We start from the raw sequence: 14,285 nt of genomic DNA on the forward strand, positions 1-14,285 counted from the left end.
TATATTGGTAATTAAAATTATTCTGTAATCATATAATTCTTACAGCTAATCTGATTAATAGGAATTATTTCGTTCACAAATATAATGTAAATATCAAGTTTATCTTGATAATGGTTTAAATACGATAAAAAAAACATTAGATTATAATTCAAAATACTAATTATTCAGATAAAATAAACAAAAATATAACATATACATATAATTAATAATATAATTAAAGTTTCTGATGAAACGAGAAAAATTTATTATTTAAATGTTTTATTTTTGTGGAAGGGAAAGGCCAAAATAACAACGCCAATTCAATTATTTTGTAATAATAAAATGTATTAAATAGATAGTGGCAATACTTATCAAACTACAGTTTTTTGTATTACATGAGACTTCAGCTCCGTATACTCCGTGTATACCGAAGCGTGTTATCTTGTATAACAAAACAAAAGAAAAAAGATCATCGGGGAGAGGAAACAGTCGGCTGATGGTCTCGAAGTGGAAAAACCGAAATAGAACCAAATGAAAAATTCAAATCAAAGAATCGACACACACTATCTTCTCCCCCTTTTTTTTTACCCGAGGTCCCTCTTCGAGACGAACGGCACTCCCGATCCCTCTTCCCGTCACAATTCTTTTCATAAGCCCACGAGTCCACGTGACAACGAAAATCTAAACGCATTTCACGGTTATCATTGGTTAGGTGGTCCCTTTGTGGATTAGACCGAAGCCGTTCGAGAATACCTGTTCAGAGATGAATCTATCCTATCTTTCGCAGAACTTTCAATCGCGATCGCCAATCGTTCTTGATTCTGTCAAAAGTATCGTTTGTTCATCTAAAATCAATTTCCTATCACGGAAGTATACATAAAGTCAAACGAATTTACGACTCAAACAAATCAAACCGTTCAAATAAAGTTTAAAAAAAAAAGAAGAAGGAAAAGGCGACCGTGACAAGTTCAAGGTATATAGGACGGAGAACAGCGGCAACACTGTCTCTGCACTGTGGTACTCGAACGACTTCCGCCAGCCTATCAATTGGCTCCCGTTATTTCATTTCGATTGTCGCACAAATCTATAATATATATTTAGTATGTATCACCGAAGACACTTTTCTTTTCACAGCTGAATATCTTGCGCGCGAGAGAATCCCTTTCTCCCGTGCGCGAGGATAATTGGCCGTGTATCACATTTAAGGCGTTAAGTATACGCGGAAAGCTTTCGCTTTCCTTTCTGTTTTTCGCTCTCGCCGTGCCTCCCGGCGAATATCTTTTTCCGCTGGGAAACGAAATGCGCTGGCCGACGAAAGGAAATCGGAAAAGGGACTCGGAAGCGTTACAAAGGAAGAAACGGGCCGCGAAAACGTACGCGGGGTGTCTGTCGCGTATATGTGTACGTTGGTGAATGCGTATGTGCATGTACATACATATATTTATAATATATACATACACATATGCATTACGTGTATGTGTGTGTGTATGCGTGTGTATGTGTGTGCACAGGCAGGATATATCGGTTTCCTCTGAGAGCCAAGAGATCGACCTGTTTCATAATTAACATCGTAACGCGCATTTTTTTTATCTTTAGCATGTATCTAATCTGTGAAGGCGCAGTATAAAATATTGTATATAAATATATAAATACTTGATTGAAAAAATAAATATATTAAATTAAAAAAGAGACATACACGTAAGATAATTATTTGTTATTTTAATTATTTTATTCTTAGATATTTACGCGCAGAAGAGAATATTAGATATTTGATATGCAGGTCAAGTCTATAGGAGGATAAACGCGAGACTGACTGGATACACGTGGAGTTCATTTGGTGCGTCCGATCATTAACCCTTTAGTTGCGATACATAAAAAGTTTTGTAAATTTGCAATAGACGAAATGAAAATGCACAGGTACGACATACTGTTCAAATTTACTCTATTTTCCTATAAATAACTAAAATAAAATAATATTCTCACAAATTAACAACGAGAAAAACTCGAACCGATTACTTATTCCTAAAATTATGTATTCGCTTTTATCGTGGAATTTTTTAATAAATAACTGAACGTATATGTATGTACGGCAACCAAAGGATTAATAAGTTAATACATTTAAGATCCACAAAATTCACGGAAAACGAGTATAAATTGCGTTTAATAATTCTTCGAAGAAAAGAACTGAACATATCGATAAATATTATGTGAATCTAAGATAAATAAAAATTTATGAAATCCGAAAGGAGAGACATTCTTTTCGAAACAAAAATAAGCTAAAAATTTGGCTCTAGCTTTTTTAAGTGACGTATCGAACAAATCTTATTTCGCAAGAAAAGAACTATGATGAAGAATAAAAAACATTGAACTCTGAAAAAAAATAATTATAATTCAAAAATAATAATAATATATTTAACTTGCAATAATTTAAATAAAATAGTTGAAAATGTAATTTATTATAAAAAAAAAGGAATTTCTTGAATGTGAAAATGCCGATCTTAGTGATGAAAACAGAAACACTTTTGCTTTTCACAAAAAAAGGAAACAAAAATTTGCATGCACATTTATTTCCGTAAAAAAGAATCTACGCAGGTCCAGCTAAAATCGAAGATGAACGTAAAGGGTCAAGAATCGGCAATTTCCGTTTCGTTCGGCAATTAGAATCGAATGCGGCGTCTCGGAACGCATTTTCGGAACTCCAATCGATACGTCAGCTGTTGTGCTTTAATCGGGATGCCGCCGTCGCTTCTGTCAACTCCCGACAACAATGTCCATAACAGACAACGTCGAATATTCGCAATTTTTCTTTCTAATTAAGATAGTTATTCTGTACTTTTTCCTGACCCCTTTGATCCTCTTACGAGACCTGGGCGTCTTGCAACTTGTCTCTGCGTAAGGAGAGACTTTCACTCTTCGCGTCTGTCTCAGTCTGTCCTCGTCTCACTCCCTCTCTCTGTTTCCGTCCCCGATTTCTAATTGCATGACTGGTACAACGATGAGGATCGAAGGCGTTATTTTAGTAGTGTTTCAATTGCATTTTCCCTCGCGCAAAAAAAATTTAACACTCGCAATAGTATACCTCGCGCAATTAGAACTAAATGTTACCGTCTGATTTCAAAATTATAACTTAAAAATTAACTTGAAAACTTTTTTCTTTTCCGGTCTATTTTTAAGTTTTTCTTTGATTTTATTACGTAAACAGTTTTTCAAGTTTAAATTAAAAAATCTTATTTTAGACGTTACGTTGTCTTATTAGAATCTAGTTAGAAGTTGAAAATTTTTCAAGCTAAAAAAACTCATCATTTAATACTAATTGTATATTGAGAATCTGAATATAACAAATGTCCAAAAATAAATATTTTTTTAATTAACAGTTATTTTTAAATAAATATATTAAATAAATAAAATAAGCGCGCGCGGTGCATCAATTTTTAATCGCTTGAATTTCACATTATACCTTAGTTTTTTTATATTTATAAACGAGATGAAATGCAATCGTTATTCATAACGTTTTCAATTAGCCAATTAGTCCTCATGTTTCGTTCCTGTAAGCAATAGCAAGATTTATTCTGATTTTCGCAATAACACGCATTATCCTTTTATTACCGCTCGCATTTTGGGCATAAGCTGCTTGAATGCGCGCAACTTACAACAATTAGACGCACAATGTCCCCTCCCTTCTGTGTTTCTGAAATGTAATATAATAGGGCCATATCCTAGTTTTGAGTGTTGCTAAGTTCCAAGATTTTTTTTTATAAATTTAATTCTAAATAAAATTATTTAAAATAAAAAAAATGTTAATAAAAACCTTGGCAGCACTCAAAGAAAAAAAATCCCAATATAATAAAATCAGAAGGTACAGAATTATCTTATTCACAGTACTCAGTTACTGTAACGTTACATTTCTTATTTATGTGCGGCCAAAACGCGAGCGGCAAGGAGAAAGAATAAAATGTCAATTTGAAAATTGTGACTAAATTCCATCAGTCAAAGCGTTAATAATGCGAATCGTCATAAAGTGTATGCAATATAACCACTAATAATTTTGAAGTTATATATATAGCACAAACTATATACAATTGATTATAAATAGTACTTTTTTTTTTATTCTGCGACGACGGCGATAAGAGGTATGGAATCGACTGACGAGGAGGAATGACTGCTGCTAAATAGAACAGATTTACCGATGAAAATAATAATATACATAGTAATAATAATATAATAATGACGCAATAGCAATATATTAGAATGTTGTCGATACGATCGTGTATCGGTGACGATCGGTGCATCTTGTGGCGGGATAGGGAAGCACTCGCGTTTATATTTATAGGGAAAAAAGAAAAGAAGAAACAAAGAGGCAATCGCGGCAGAACCTACAGCTCATTGCTTGGGACACTGATTATGAGTGATATTACTAGTGAATAATAATAATAATAATAATAATAATAATAATAATAATAATAATAATATAATGATATAAAGTAATAATTATAATAATTAGTTAATAATTAATAATAATAAAAATAATTATATTAATAATAATAATAATATAATAAAGTAAATCTATAATAACAAAATTGAATCCAAGTATAAATTAAACGAAAACAGCTATAAGCATCAGAGTGTAGCGCTTATATACAGAATGATATCGATTTTCGAAAACCACGTCAGTTTGTAGGCGCTTGTAATTATTTGAAGTTATTAATTTACGTCGAAGCGACGCGGGGTCGGCGTTTTCCCGTCGAGATATGCGGGATTTTTTTTTCAATTTTAGATCTGTGTCTTGAGCGAAGTGTCAAACAAATATCAAAAATGTCTCTTCGAGAAATCACGCGGCCCGCGCGAGCGTTCCGACTTCCGCCTCTCACGCTATTTTCTTTCTTTTTCTCTCTTCGTTCATTCATCTATTTCATTCGATCTCATCATTTCCTCTCACACTCCGTTATTCTTTGCATTATTATTATTATAGCATACTTTTTATAATAGTAAATATTTCTATATGCAATAGTTACCATATTTTTTTAATATAGTATTACAGGTATCACATTTTTTTTTTGTTGGGAAAGGGCAATACATACGAAATAAATCGGCATCACCATAGCTCTGTCGTTCGCGCCGAAGTGAGTCTCTCTCTCTCTCCTCGTCGCGATCATGATTGCAACATATATCATTAAATACGTAACATATATACGTGTATATTAAACAAAAATGAAAGGCAGAAGTCAACGAGCCTCGCGACGAGAAAGAAGTGTTTTCTTCCATCCGAGAAGGAGAACGCCAGTCAGATAATGGCATAAGCGTTCCGAACAATTCGATCACATGAAATGTAGCTTTTCTTTCTCGGTGTGTTTATGTGGTCTGTATGTATTTTGTATATATCTTATAAAATATATACAGGTAAAATATATCTACTTTATCGTACACTTATTCTGCCCAAACGCAACATACACCCAATCACACTAGTTTCTCTCATTATTGTCCAGCTGATTCCTTTCAACTTTCTCTCTCTTTCTCTCACGCTCATTCAGAATTATCATTCTCTCCCATCTTTCATACCGTGTAGCCTATACTTTGTAATATGGAAGACAATCGAAGTTTACAAAAGGCACTCACTTTTTGTTTGCGTTATCGCACTGAAAACGGCGTCGCTGTGTGAAATTTTTCTAAAGAGAAAAAGTAACTGCTACCTGATTATTTTTCACATGACTGATAAAACAAAAGAAAAAAAGAAAAAATAATTCTAAAACTACTCTACAGTCTTAGCTTTACAGTCAATTTATGAAAATTGTCAGAAAGAAAATCTTTTGTTTTAACAAAAACATGAACGTTCGTTTTAAAACAGGGTCACACATGTGTTTAATAATAGAACTGAATCATTTTTGCCTTATGCAAATATAATATAAAACAAAGGAAACATATTGTCACGAGTGTTCGCGCCGCCAATCGATCTCGCGATGCGTCCAATATTTCTTCAGACCAATGGGAGCGACTGTGATAAAAACGGCAGTCACGATAAAACGTGTTCAATCCAGAAATGTAATTTTATGATAACCGCTTTACGGCAAACGGCGCCGTTTACAGTGCATTAATTGGCTTCACGTGTCTCTCTCGCTCTCTCTCACTTTCATTCACTCACTCATTCACTCTGCCATATACTTCCCTCTCCTATTCGCTCTTTCTCTCTCTTTGATTCTTTCGCTTGCTCGCTGGAGTGGTTATTCTTGCCTCTCCTTTCACTCTCGAGACAACTTTCCCCACCCTTGCTCCTTCGGAGAAGAAACTCGACAAAACGTATATGTAATCGTATATGTTATTTGGATATTGCAACATTTTACCTGCCCCGGATTTAACGACGCCGCTGTGTTCGTGGCTCGAAAATCCAACGAACGAAGGCGACGGACATGAATAGAGTACGGATTCGTGGGGGACGATCGGAAGGCGTAACGAGGATCTACCAAGTGAGATCAATGAACAACTCGCTCGGAGGAAAGTCATATTTCGGAATAAATTTGCGCTTGGTATCCTCTGCCACCTGCTGATCTAACCATACAGAACCCTCTCCTCCCTCTTTTCTTATACCTTCAATCATTTTCATGTTCGAGCCGGAACGAGGACTGAGACTTCCGGGTGATCTCACTTTTCTGCTAAAAAGTCATTTGCGTCTAACGATAGAATATGAGAAAGAAGACGAAAAAGAAAGAATAAGATGATAAATATGCACTAATAATATGATAATATACGTAGTAATATAGTAATATATTACAATAGTACGATGATATATATATGAAGATTATGGTTATAATAATATATAAAAAAAGGAAAGATGTAGGATAATGAAACCTGACGTGTGCCTAAAATGTTTTTCAGGAAAAACGAGCGATTACAGATGAGGGAAACCGCATCACGCAAATGGCGCGCTACCGCGTGCGTGAAAGAAGAAAAAAGACGTTAATTCCATCGATAGAATCTACTGCGAAGAAGCCCAAATTTCGAGTCAATTCACGTGAAAATTCTTTTTTTTTTTCCCCTATGCCAAGCAAGATTCGTCGAAAAATTCTCGTCTCTTTTCTTTACGGTTCGCGCGGCGACCGCTCTAGATCTTGAGGTTATCGAAGTCGCTCAGAGTGCTGCTGATCCTATTAAATACCGGCAACCTGGATTCCGTGTTAGGTGACAACGGAGAGGGAGTCCTGGGTGTTACCTCGTCGGAGGTGAGGGGACTGCATACGCCGTTATTGCGTGGGCTCGGGCTTTGTCTCGAGCAAGCGAGCAGACTGAAGTCTTGACCAAAACTAAAAGGCGTCGTTTGTAGATTTGTGCACGAAACCGTTTGCTGGTTGCAGTCGTCGCTAAAAAAGCTCGCCATGGAGTTCGTCGGCGATTGACTGAGGCTAGATGACGGGGAAACCGAATCGGCGGAGCTGCCGAGCGAGAACGTCGGGCTGAGATTGAGCGGTTTTGGCTTCGTCGCCCCGATTACCGAATTTACGGTGTTCACCTGATGATGATGATGATGAACCGGATGATGATGACTCGTGGCCAGGCTCAGCGACGACGTTCGTAGCAGCGGCGGCTGATTGAAACCATTCGCGCTGGTACTGCCGAGGCTCAATGAATTTGTCCGCATGAGGTTCGACGTGGAAGCGGTAGCTGCGGTGAAGGCCGCATGCGACGACGCGAGTTGCTCGAGCAAGCTGACGTTGACGCTGACGTTGTTGGTAGTGGGGCTATTGTTGACGGCGGTGCCGTTGCCGGCCGCCGACGCCACCGCGGCAGCCGCGCTCATCAGTGGATTCAGGTTGACGATGTTGGGCTGCGTCGAGCCCAGTTGGGCGCTCACCTTCTGATTGTGTATACGCGCTTCCTCGAAATTGTGGATGAAGTGACAGCGCGGCCCGTACGGGCAGAAGCCAATCGTGTGGAAGGTGCGGCACAGCTCGGTCTTGTACTTTGGATGGCGCGCCAGGTTGCGCAACTCGCCGTAGCCATGCGCGAACTGGCATTTATCGCCGTATTTACACGAGCCGTTCTCCTCGTACGGCCGGCAGAGCTCCGTCTTGTAGCGCGACGTCGGCTCGCTCACGCTACGGTCCAGCTTTCGATGTTGCTCGATTAATGTGCTCATCAGGGAAGTGTAGCTGCGTTTCAGGGGCGCGTGCCCGTTGCCGATGTTGTTGCCGCCGGCGGTGCTGCCATTCGTGGCGCCCGTCGTCGTCGGAGATGACGACTCCTTCGCCTTAGCCGAGGCTGCATTCTGTAATCAGAAGGGAAGAAGCGCGCTCGGTTAATCGTGACAATTTTGAAATTGCAGTTATTCACGCGCGACACCGCGACGGTAGACGTATAATGGGCGGAGAGGTGCCGCGCGAGTAATTTGACGCTTGAAATGGCGGCGCGGATGATAATCGAGCCGCTTCGCGACTCGTCATCGTTGCCGACGAGAGATAGCGTGTCGAACAGACCGGTGCACGGTGCGGCGCGGCGCGGCGCGGCGGCATGTCGCCGCTGGCATGATCGTTCGTTTCAATAGGGACTCAAACAATACGTCGTTTGCCTGGAAAACGGAAGGCAGACAGTTGCGACAGTGCTGACTTATGCAAGTGGTATGAACTTTGGGAAGATTCGAAAGTACTGAAAGTTCCATAATTATGCCCAAGTACAACGCGCGCTTTAATTCGACTTTCACTTTATTTTTCAAGAAATTTCTTATACAATGCATACCGATGTGTATATTGTTGCGTGTGCACGATTAAACTAATAGAGAAAAAAAATAATTGCAGTAATCATAATATTACTATAATGTATAATCTTTTTTGGACCCAATCATATTACTGCACAGTGTTTAACAGCATAAATTATAGTTTGTTTAATCTATATTAAAGTTTTCATACTCATAATATTGATCTGTATAACTGATTGCTACGTAATTAAAAATAAAAATTTGAATATAAGTCGTTCTATAAAACAATCATAAGTATCACTATAAGTATATGGTTATTATTACCAATATTACAGTAATAATTAATATTATAAAAATGATATTCCTGATTATAATTATTTTACTATACATTTATAGTCACAATATTACACATTTTTTCAGTGTACGTAATAATTGATAATAATAGAATAACATACATTATTGATTCACAAATTACTGATAACAAATTTACTGATATATTCAATGTGACTCTACTAAATATCATATACGCAAATATCATATCATTTCTGCATAACAATCGCGATATTAGTATAGGTTGCATCAAGAGTTTAAGCTTTTCTTTTAAAATAAAATAATTATGGCAAAATTAAAGATTAATTTAAATTAACTGAAATCTTTAGAAATAAATATTAGCATTAACCAATATAGAAGTAGTCATATGCAATATTCTATATAAAATTCAATATGGTATCGTCTCGAGATTATCACAACTAAAATAACGAACAAATATTTTTATCGAATGAAAATGATAACGCAGTTCAACGCACTAAAATGGATGTAGGCATATCAAAAAGTCTCAATAAGATCTCATTTATAAGTTCTTATCTCTCTTCATGACAGACATCGTCTCTTCTCGACAATAAATAATAGAGAAAATAGAAACTAAAATCAGATAAGATCATAGCGTATCTCAAGTGATGCCACTTCAAGTACGATTATGACAATTTTGTTCTATACAAAATTTTTAATTAATTCAAATCTTTTCTTCCCGACCGTGTAGACTATATTTTTCTTAATTACTTCGATAGCAAGAATAGAGATAAGCATAGATTTAAAGATTGATAACCATAGATTTAAAGAATGATAAATTTTGATAAATAAAAAACAAGTAGATATGTTATATATTTATAATCTTTTATAAACTACTCAAAGTATTTTTGTTCATTATTTTTGACAAAATTTTATTACTCTTTTGCAAAAATGCACATGTTTAAGAAAAACAATTCTTATTTTTAAGCTGCGTTGAATGAAAATATTTATAAACTGCTGCTCAATATGATGAATTTAAAATAGTACTTCAAATCTTTTTTAATTATTTTTTATTTTTGATAAATACGTGCTACGTCCTAAATTATATTGTTTTTCACATGTACCTAATGTTGGGAAAACAAAAAATACAAAAGACTGTTTACGAGAGAGATTAAAAAATAAGAAAATGTTTATCAAAGAGTTAATCTAATTCTAATACATGTTTCGCCATTAAGAATAAATCATTGAGACTTACGTGTCTAAAATATATAAATATCACAATGTAACGATTTATTATGCTGTTGATTAATTCGGTAAGATTTTTTTACGATTGATGCACACGAAGGAACATTGACGACACACCTTGTGTATTCTTTTACCGAAATCACGTGTAACTTTTCTTAGTGATTGCGACTACGATTATTGTCAAGTAACTACACGCTACTAGAAGACATGTTCGAGTAGGTCGTTCTGATTCATCGCACGAGATGTTTTCGAAGAAAAAACACTATTATCATAAATTATGTGGGACCAACTTTATATGGGTCTCTCTTTAAGACGCTTTAAATTAACACATATGCATCTCTTAGAAGCATTATAAAAACCTTCCTCGATATGCGTTTAGAATTGAGGTATAAAATTTTGAAATAAAATCACATTTTCAATTGAATCAAGTAAAAAATAAATAAATTCATAATCGTACATTGTATATACGAGTATGCGTGGAAAATTTCAGAATATTACTATATTATGTGACCATCAGAGGCATGAGTATTCATATGTTAATGATCTTTTTCAACATTTACGCAATGTCGATGATACGATAAGTCACGTAAAGTATGAAAGTACAATAATCACATGTAGCCTGACTAAAAAAAAAAATAACTTGCGAGCAAAACGTGACGCGTACAAGAATCACACATATATACACACACACGCGTGCGTGCGTTGCGATAAATAACCAATCAAATATATCGGTAAAACGAGTCGAGATGTCAGAGTACCAAGATTCATAAATTTTTTAAAGAGTTCTTTATAAAACAAGCATATTAAAATTGCACATTTGCGTAGCAACGCGAGTTTTGCGTCATTTAATCGACATTAATCATAAAATAATGTGACTGTGTAGGCACACTATTTCCACGCCTCGTTTTTTTTATGAGCAATAATTAGTTTTCCGCGTATAATGTTAAACATTTTAGAACGTTAGATGTTATCACGAAGGTTATCATCTGAGCTTTTAATCTTCTTTGTATCGTGCAATCTATAGGCGTTATTATCGAGATTTTATTACATTAGAGATCAGAGATCAGCGATTTTGACGGCAGCGATTGGTCCTTTTGGCTGTACTTAATGTAGAAGACAATGAAAACGGGACTTCGCACAATATCGCAAAAAAAAAAAATCGAATGAGCAGCAGCAGAGTAGCTGTTAAACTTTTAATACAGCTTTGTATATTATTAAATTTTATAATAGGGATTGTCTTCCCTCATGGAAGACTATTATTATAGATGCTTCGTCTTCCGTATTAGCAGCAAATTTTATTAGACTTCAAGTTTATCAATGTTCATAAAGATAACTTGTATGCAATAAATTCATTGTACATTACAAATAAAGCTATACAAATACTGAAAAATATATTACAAATAAACAATTGACCCAATGATTAACACTATTTGCGTGTTATTCATATTATCAGTCAGTCTGTTTATCATTTGGCTCAAATTTTGCTATCTACTACAATAAAGCAATTTATTGCCAATAAACGACGAATATTGCGGTGAATTATGGAAAGTCGTTAACGCGACTTTCTTTCAATCCATCTCGTGGGCGACGATATACCCGTCTAATCGTAAGTTACGCGCTCAATGATGTACGCAGAAAAAATCCGGCATTTTCCCGAGCGTGAGATCGCACGGAGGATTCACGAGAGACTGGAAATTTCCACCAGCACGTGCGCATACGTGCCAGAGCGAATTTGTTTGTTTCATTTGTCAGTATGAGGAGCGCACACAGTCGCGTATCCACGCACACCACTTCTTCTCGTATAATTATTCCCACGTATTCCTCCGCATGTCGGAGTGTGTGTTTATCGTAAGCGCACGATCGCGCCGGGTAATCGTTCGCACGCACACGCCCGCCTATTTTATCGTTCACGCGTGCGCGTCACGCGTGATTACGAGTATATGCATAAATCTTCGCGCCGCACGCACATATACACGCACAACGACAAAGATATATCGCGTATCTAATCACATTGATTTGCGCGCGTTCTCCAAAAGATTATTGTCTATTTTTTGGCATACGTAGTGACGCTGAGGCAAATCTATGTTTCAGCCTCGGAATCGCTTCGGGCAAGGAACGATCATGACCGCAAAGGTAAAAAGCTTAAAGGAGTATTAAGTTTCTACGGGAGAAACTCTAAAGGAATCATCATCATTTATAACTGTGTTGCGCTTTAAGTATAATTTTTTTTGACAGTCATGATAATTTATCGCAACGAACACTCTGTGTTAAAGCAAAAAATCAGGAAATGGTTATTTTTAGTAGAATTTATGCGCTGCTCTGAACATCGCCATATTTTAGATAATTATAATAATCTAATTAATCAGCTTTTACAGAAACGATTGATGAGGTTTTGAGAAATTCTCAGCATATTTCCAGGATAAAATAATGTAACAAGTCTCTTGAAAAGTAGACACATACATTATATATAATATATAATACATAATATAGAATAATAATTAATATTAACCACTTCTCCCTCTCAGCAGTTTATTTTAAGTTTCAAAAAAACTAGTTACGTAAACAAACGTAAAAAAATATTGACCAATTTTAAAAACAATAATTAAATCTTTAAAAATTCTATATATAAATTCTATATGTATATAAAAATATATACAATTAAAAATATATTAATCTTCTCATTAAAAAACGAGAAGAAGAAAAGGGAAAAAGATTGGTTTAAAAATCTTTTTCCCTTTCTCCGGAAATAGCTTCCACCTATTAAAATATATACTTCTAGCGCAGACTTTTGACTGTGTATGTTCCATCCGCAGTCGACGGTGAGAGGAAGTACCGCCTATATCGGTAAAAAAAAAAATAAACCGGTTGGATTTTCTTCGTAGACGTTACGATCCTACGACGGAGCTGGCGACGTATGGTTACGAGCGGCATTTCCTCTCCACCGTCGTCGATGAATCATTATAATAGACTCGTCTCGAAAAAGCGCGGCGTTAACTGTGTTTTCAATTATTCGAAGTACGGCTCGGCAAATTTAATTTTTACTCACGTTGCGACACACGTAGCAGGTCCATTCATTCATTCTGCTGACGAAACACGATGACCCGATAAAAACAGGGTTTATTTTTAAGTCTGTACTGAGATATAAAAAGCCACTTGAACTTGAACCAAATTGTGTTCACGTATAAAAAAATAACGGTTTGTAAGACGTATTTTTTGTAAGATGTGCATACTTTTTCTTTCGTGGAAAACTATTTTGCTTTTGAAAGTTTTGTTTCGTTAATAATTTTTTTTTTTCCATGAAAAGAGATATCGCTGGTATTTTACCTTCAAGTGTCTTTTTTTTATCATTTTATTTATTGTTTGCAGGTCAATGTTAAATCAGAACTTCAAAATATTGCTCTGTCCATGAAGATATAAAAATGTCATTAGTTCTAATATAGTATAGCTTAAAACAATGCGAACAATATTATTATAAAGAATATCTTCTTAAAAAGATCAAAAAATTAATATACTTTTCTATGTCTTCTGACGGAGTTACACAGCATAATTCAAGACAAAATATTACTTATATTTTTCGTAGAATGCAGCATAATCCTAATTTTATTCAGTTTTATTTATTCTTATCTGTATTCTTCAAACGTTGTTAGTTCGAATGCATACAACGACACCGGCAGTATGTTCAATTATAGCCGCGCATGTTACTAGTTCCGCTTTATTTGCCTTCTTACTCACATCACGAACTTAATATTCGCATCGCGCGTCGCGTTCCGCGTATCGAGTGTTGAACAATGACGATTATTTAACAGCCTGTGTTTGTAGATATCGGTCTTAACAGCAGGGGCAAGTTGGTTTTGCGAAAGTGGCGTGATGCGCGCGACCACCGACACGACATATGTATGATTCATGAGCATTTATATGCCAGGGCCGACGGGAAGATTATTTTTAATGTCTTTGCGATTACGGATTTTCAACGTTAATTGCTATATGTTAGATACTCTTCCAATAAGTAGAAAACGATAGCGCATATTATCGCGTCGCGTCATTTTTGTATCAATAAAGTTTATGTAATTATAACGAACGATAAAGTGTGATT

The 14,285-nt window shown here is 35.9% G+C and overlaps 1 protein-coding gene across 1 annotated transcript in view; it reads right to left on the reverse strand.

Annotated features, from left to right (window-relative positions):
• Positions 1-303: 303 nt before the first annotated feature.
• LOC105838358 (putative E3 ubiquitin-protein ligase UNKL) overlaps positions 304-14,285 on the reverse strand; it is a 35,690-nt gene continuing 21,708 nt past the window's right edge. The window contains exon 2 of the mRNA XM_012683870.3: positions 304-8,233. Within this exon, the coding sequence (XP_012539324.2) occupies positions 7,073-8,233 (1,161 nt within the window). The 3' untranslated portion in view covers positions 304-7,072. The remainder of the gene's footprint in view (positions 8,234-14,285) is intronic.

The sequence above is a fragment of the Monomorium pharaonis genome, chromosome 2 (genome assembly GCF_013373865.1).
Source record: "Monomorium pharaonis isolate MP-MQ-018 chromosome 2, ASM1337386v2, whole genome shotgun sequence".
Taxonomy (NCBI): Eukaryota; Metazoa; Arthropoda; class Insecta; order Hymenoptera; family Formicidae; genus Monomorium; species Monomorium pharaonis.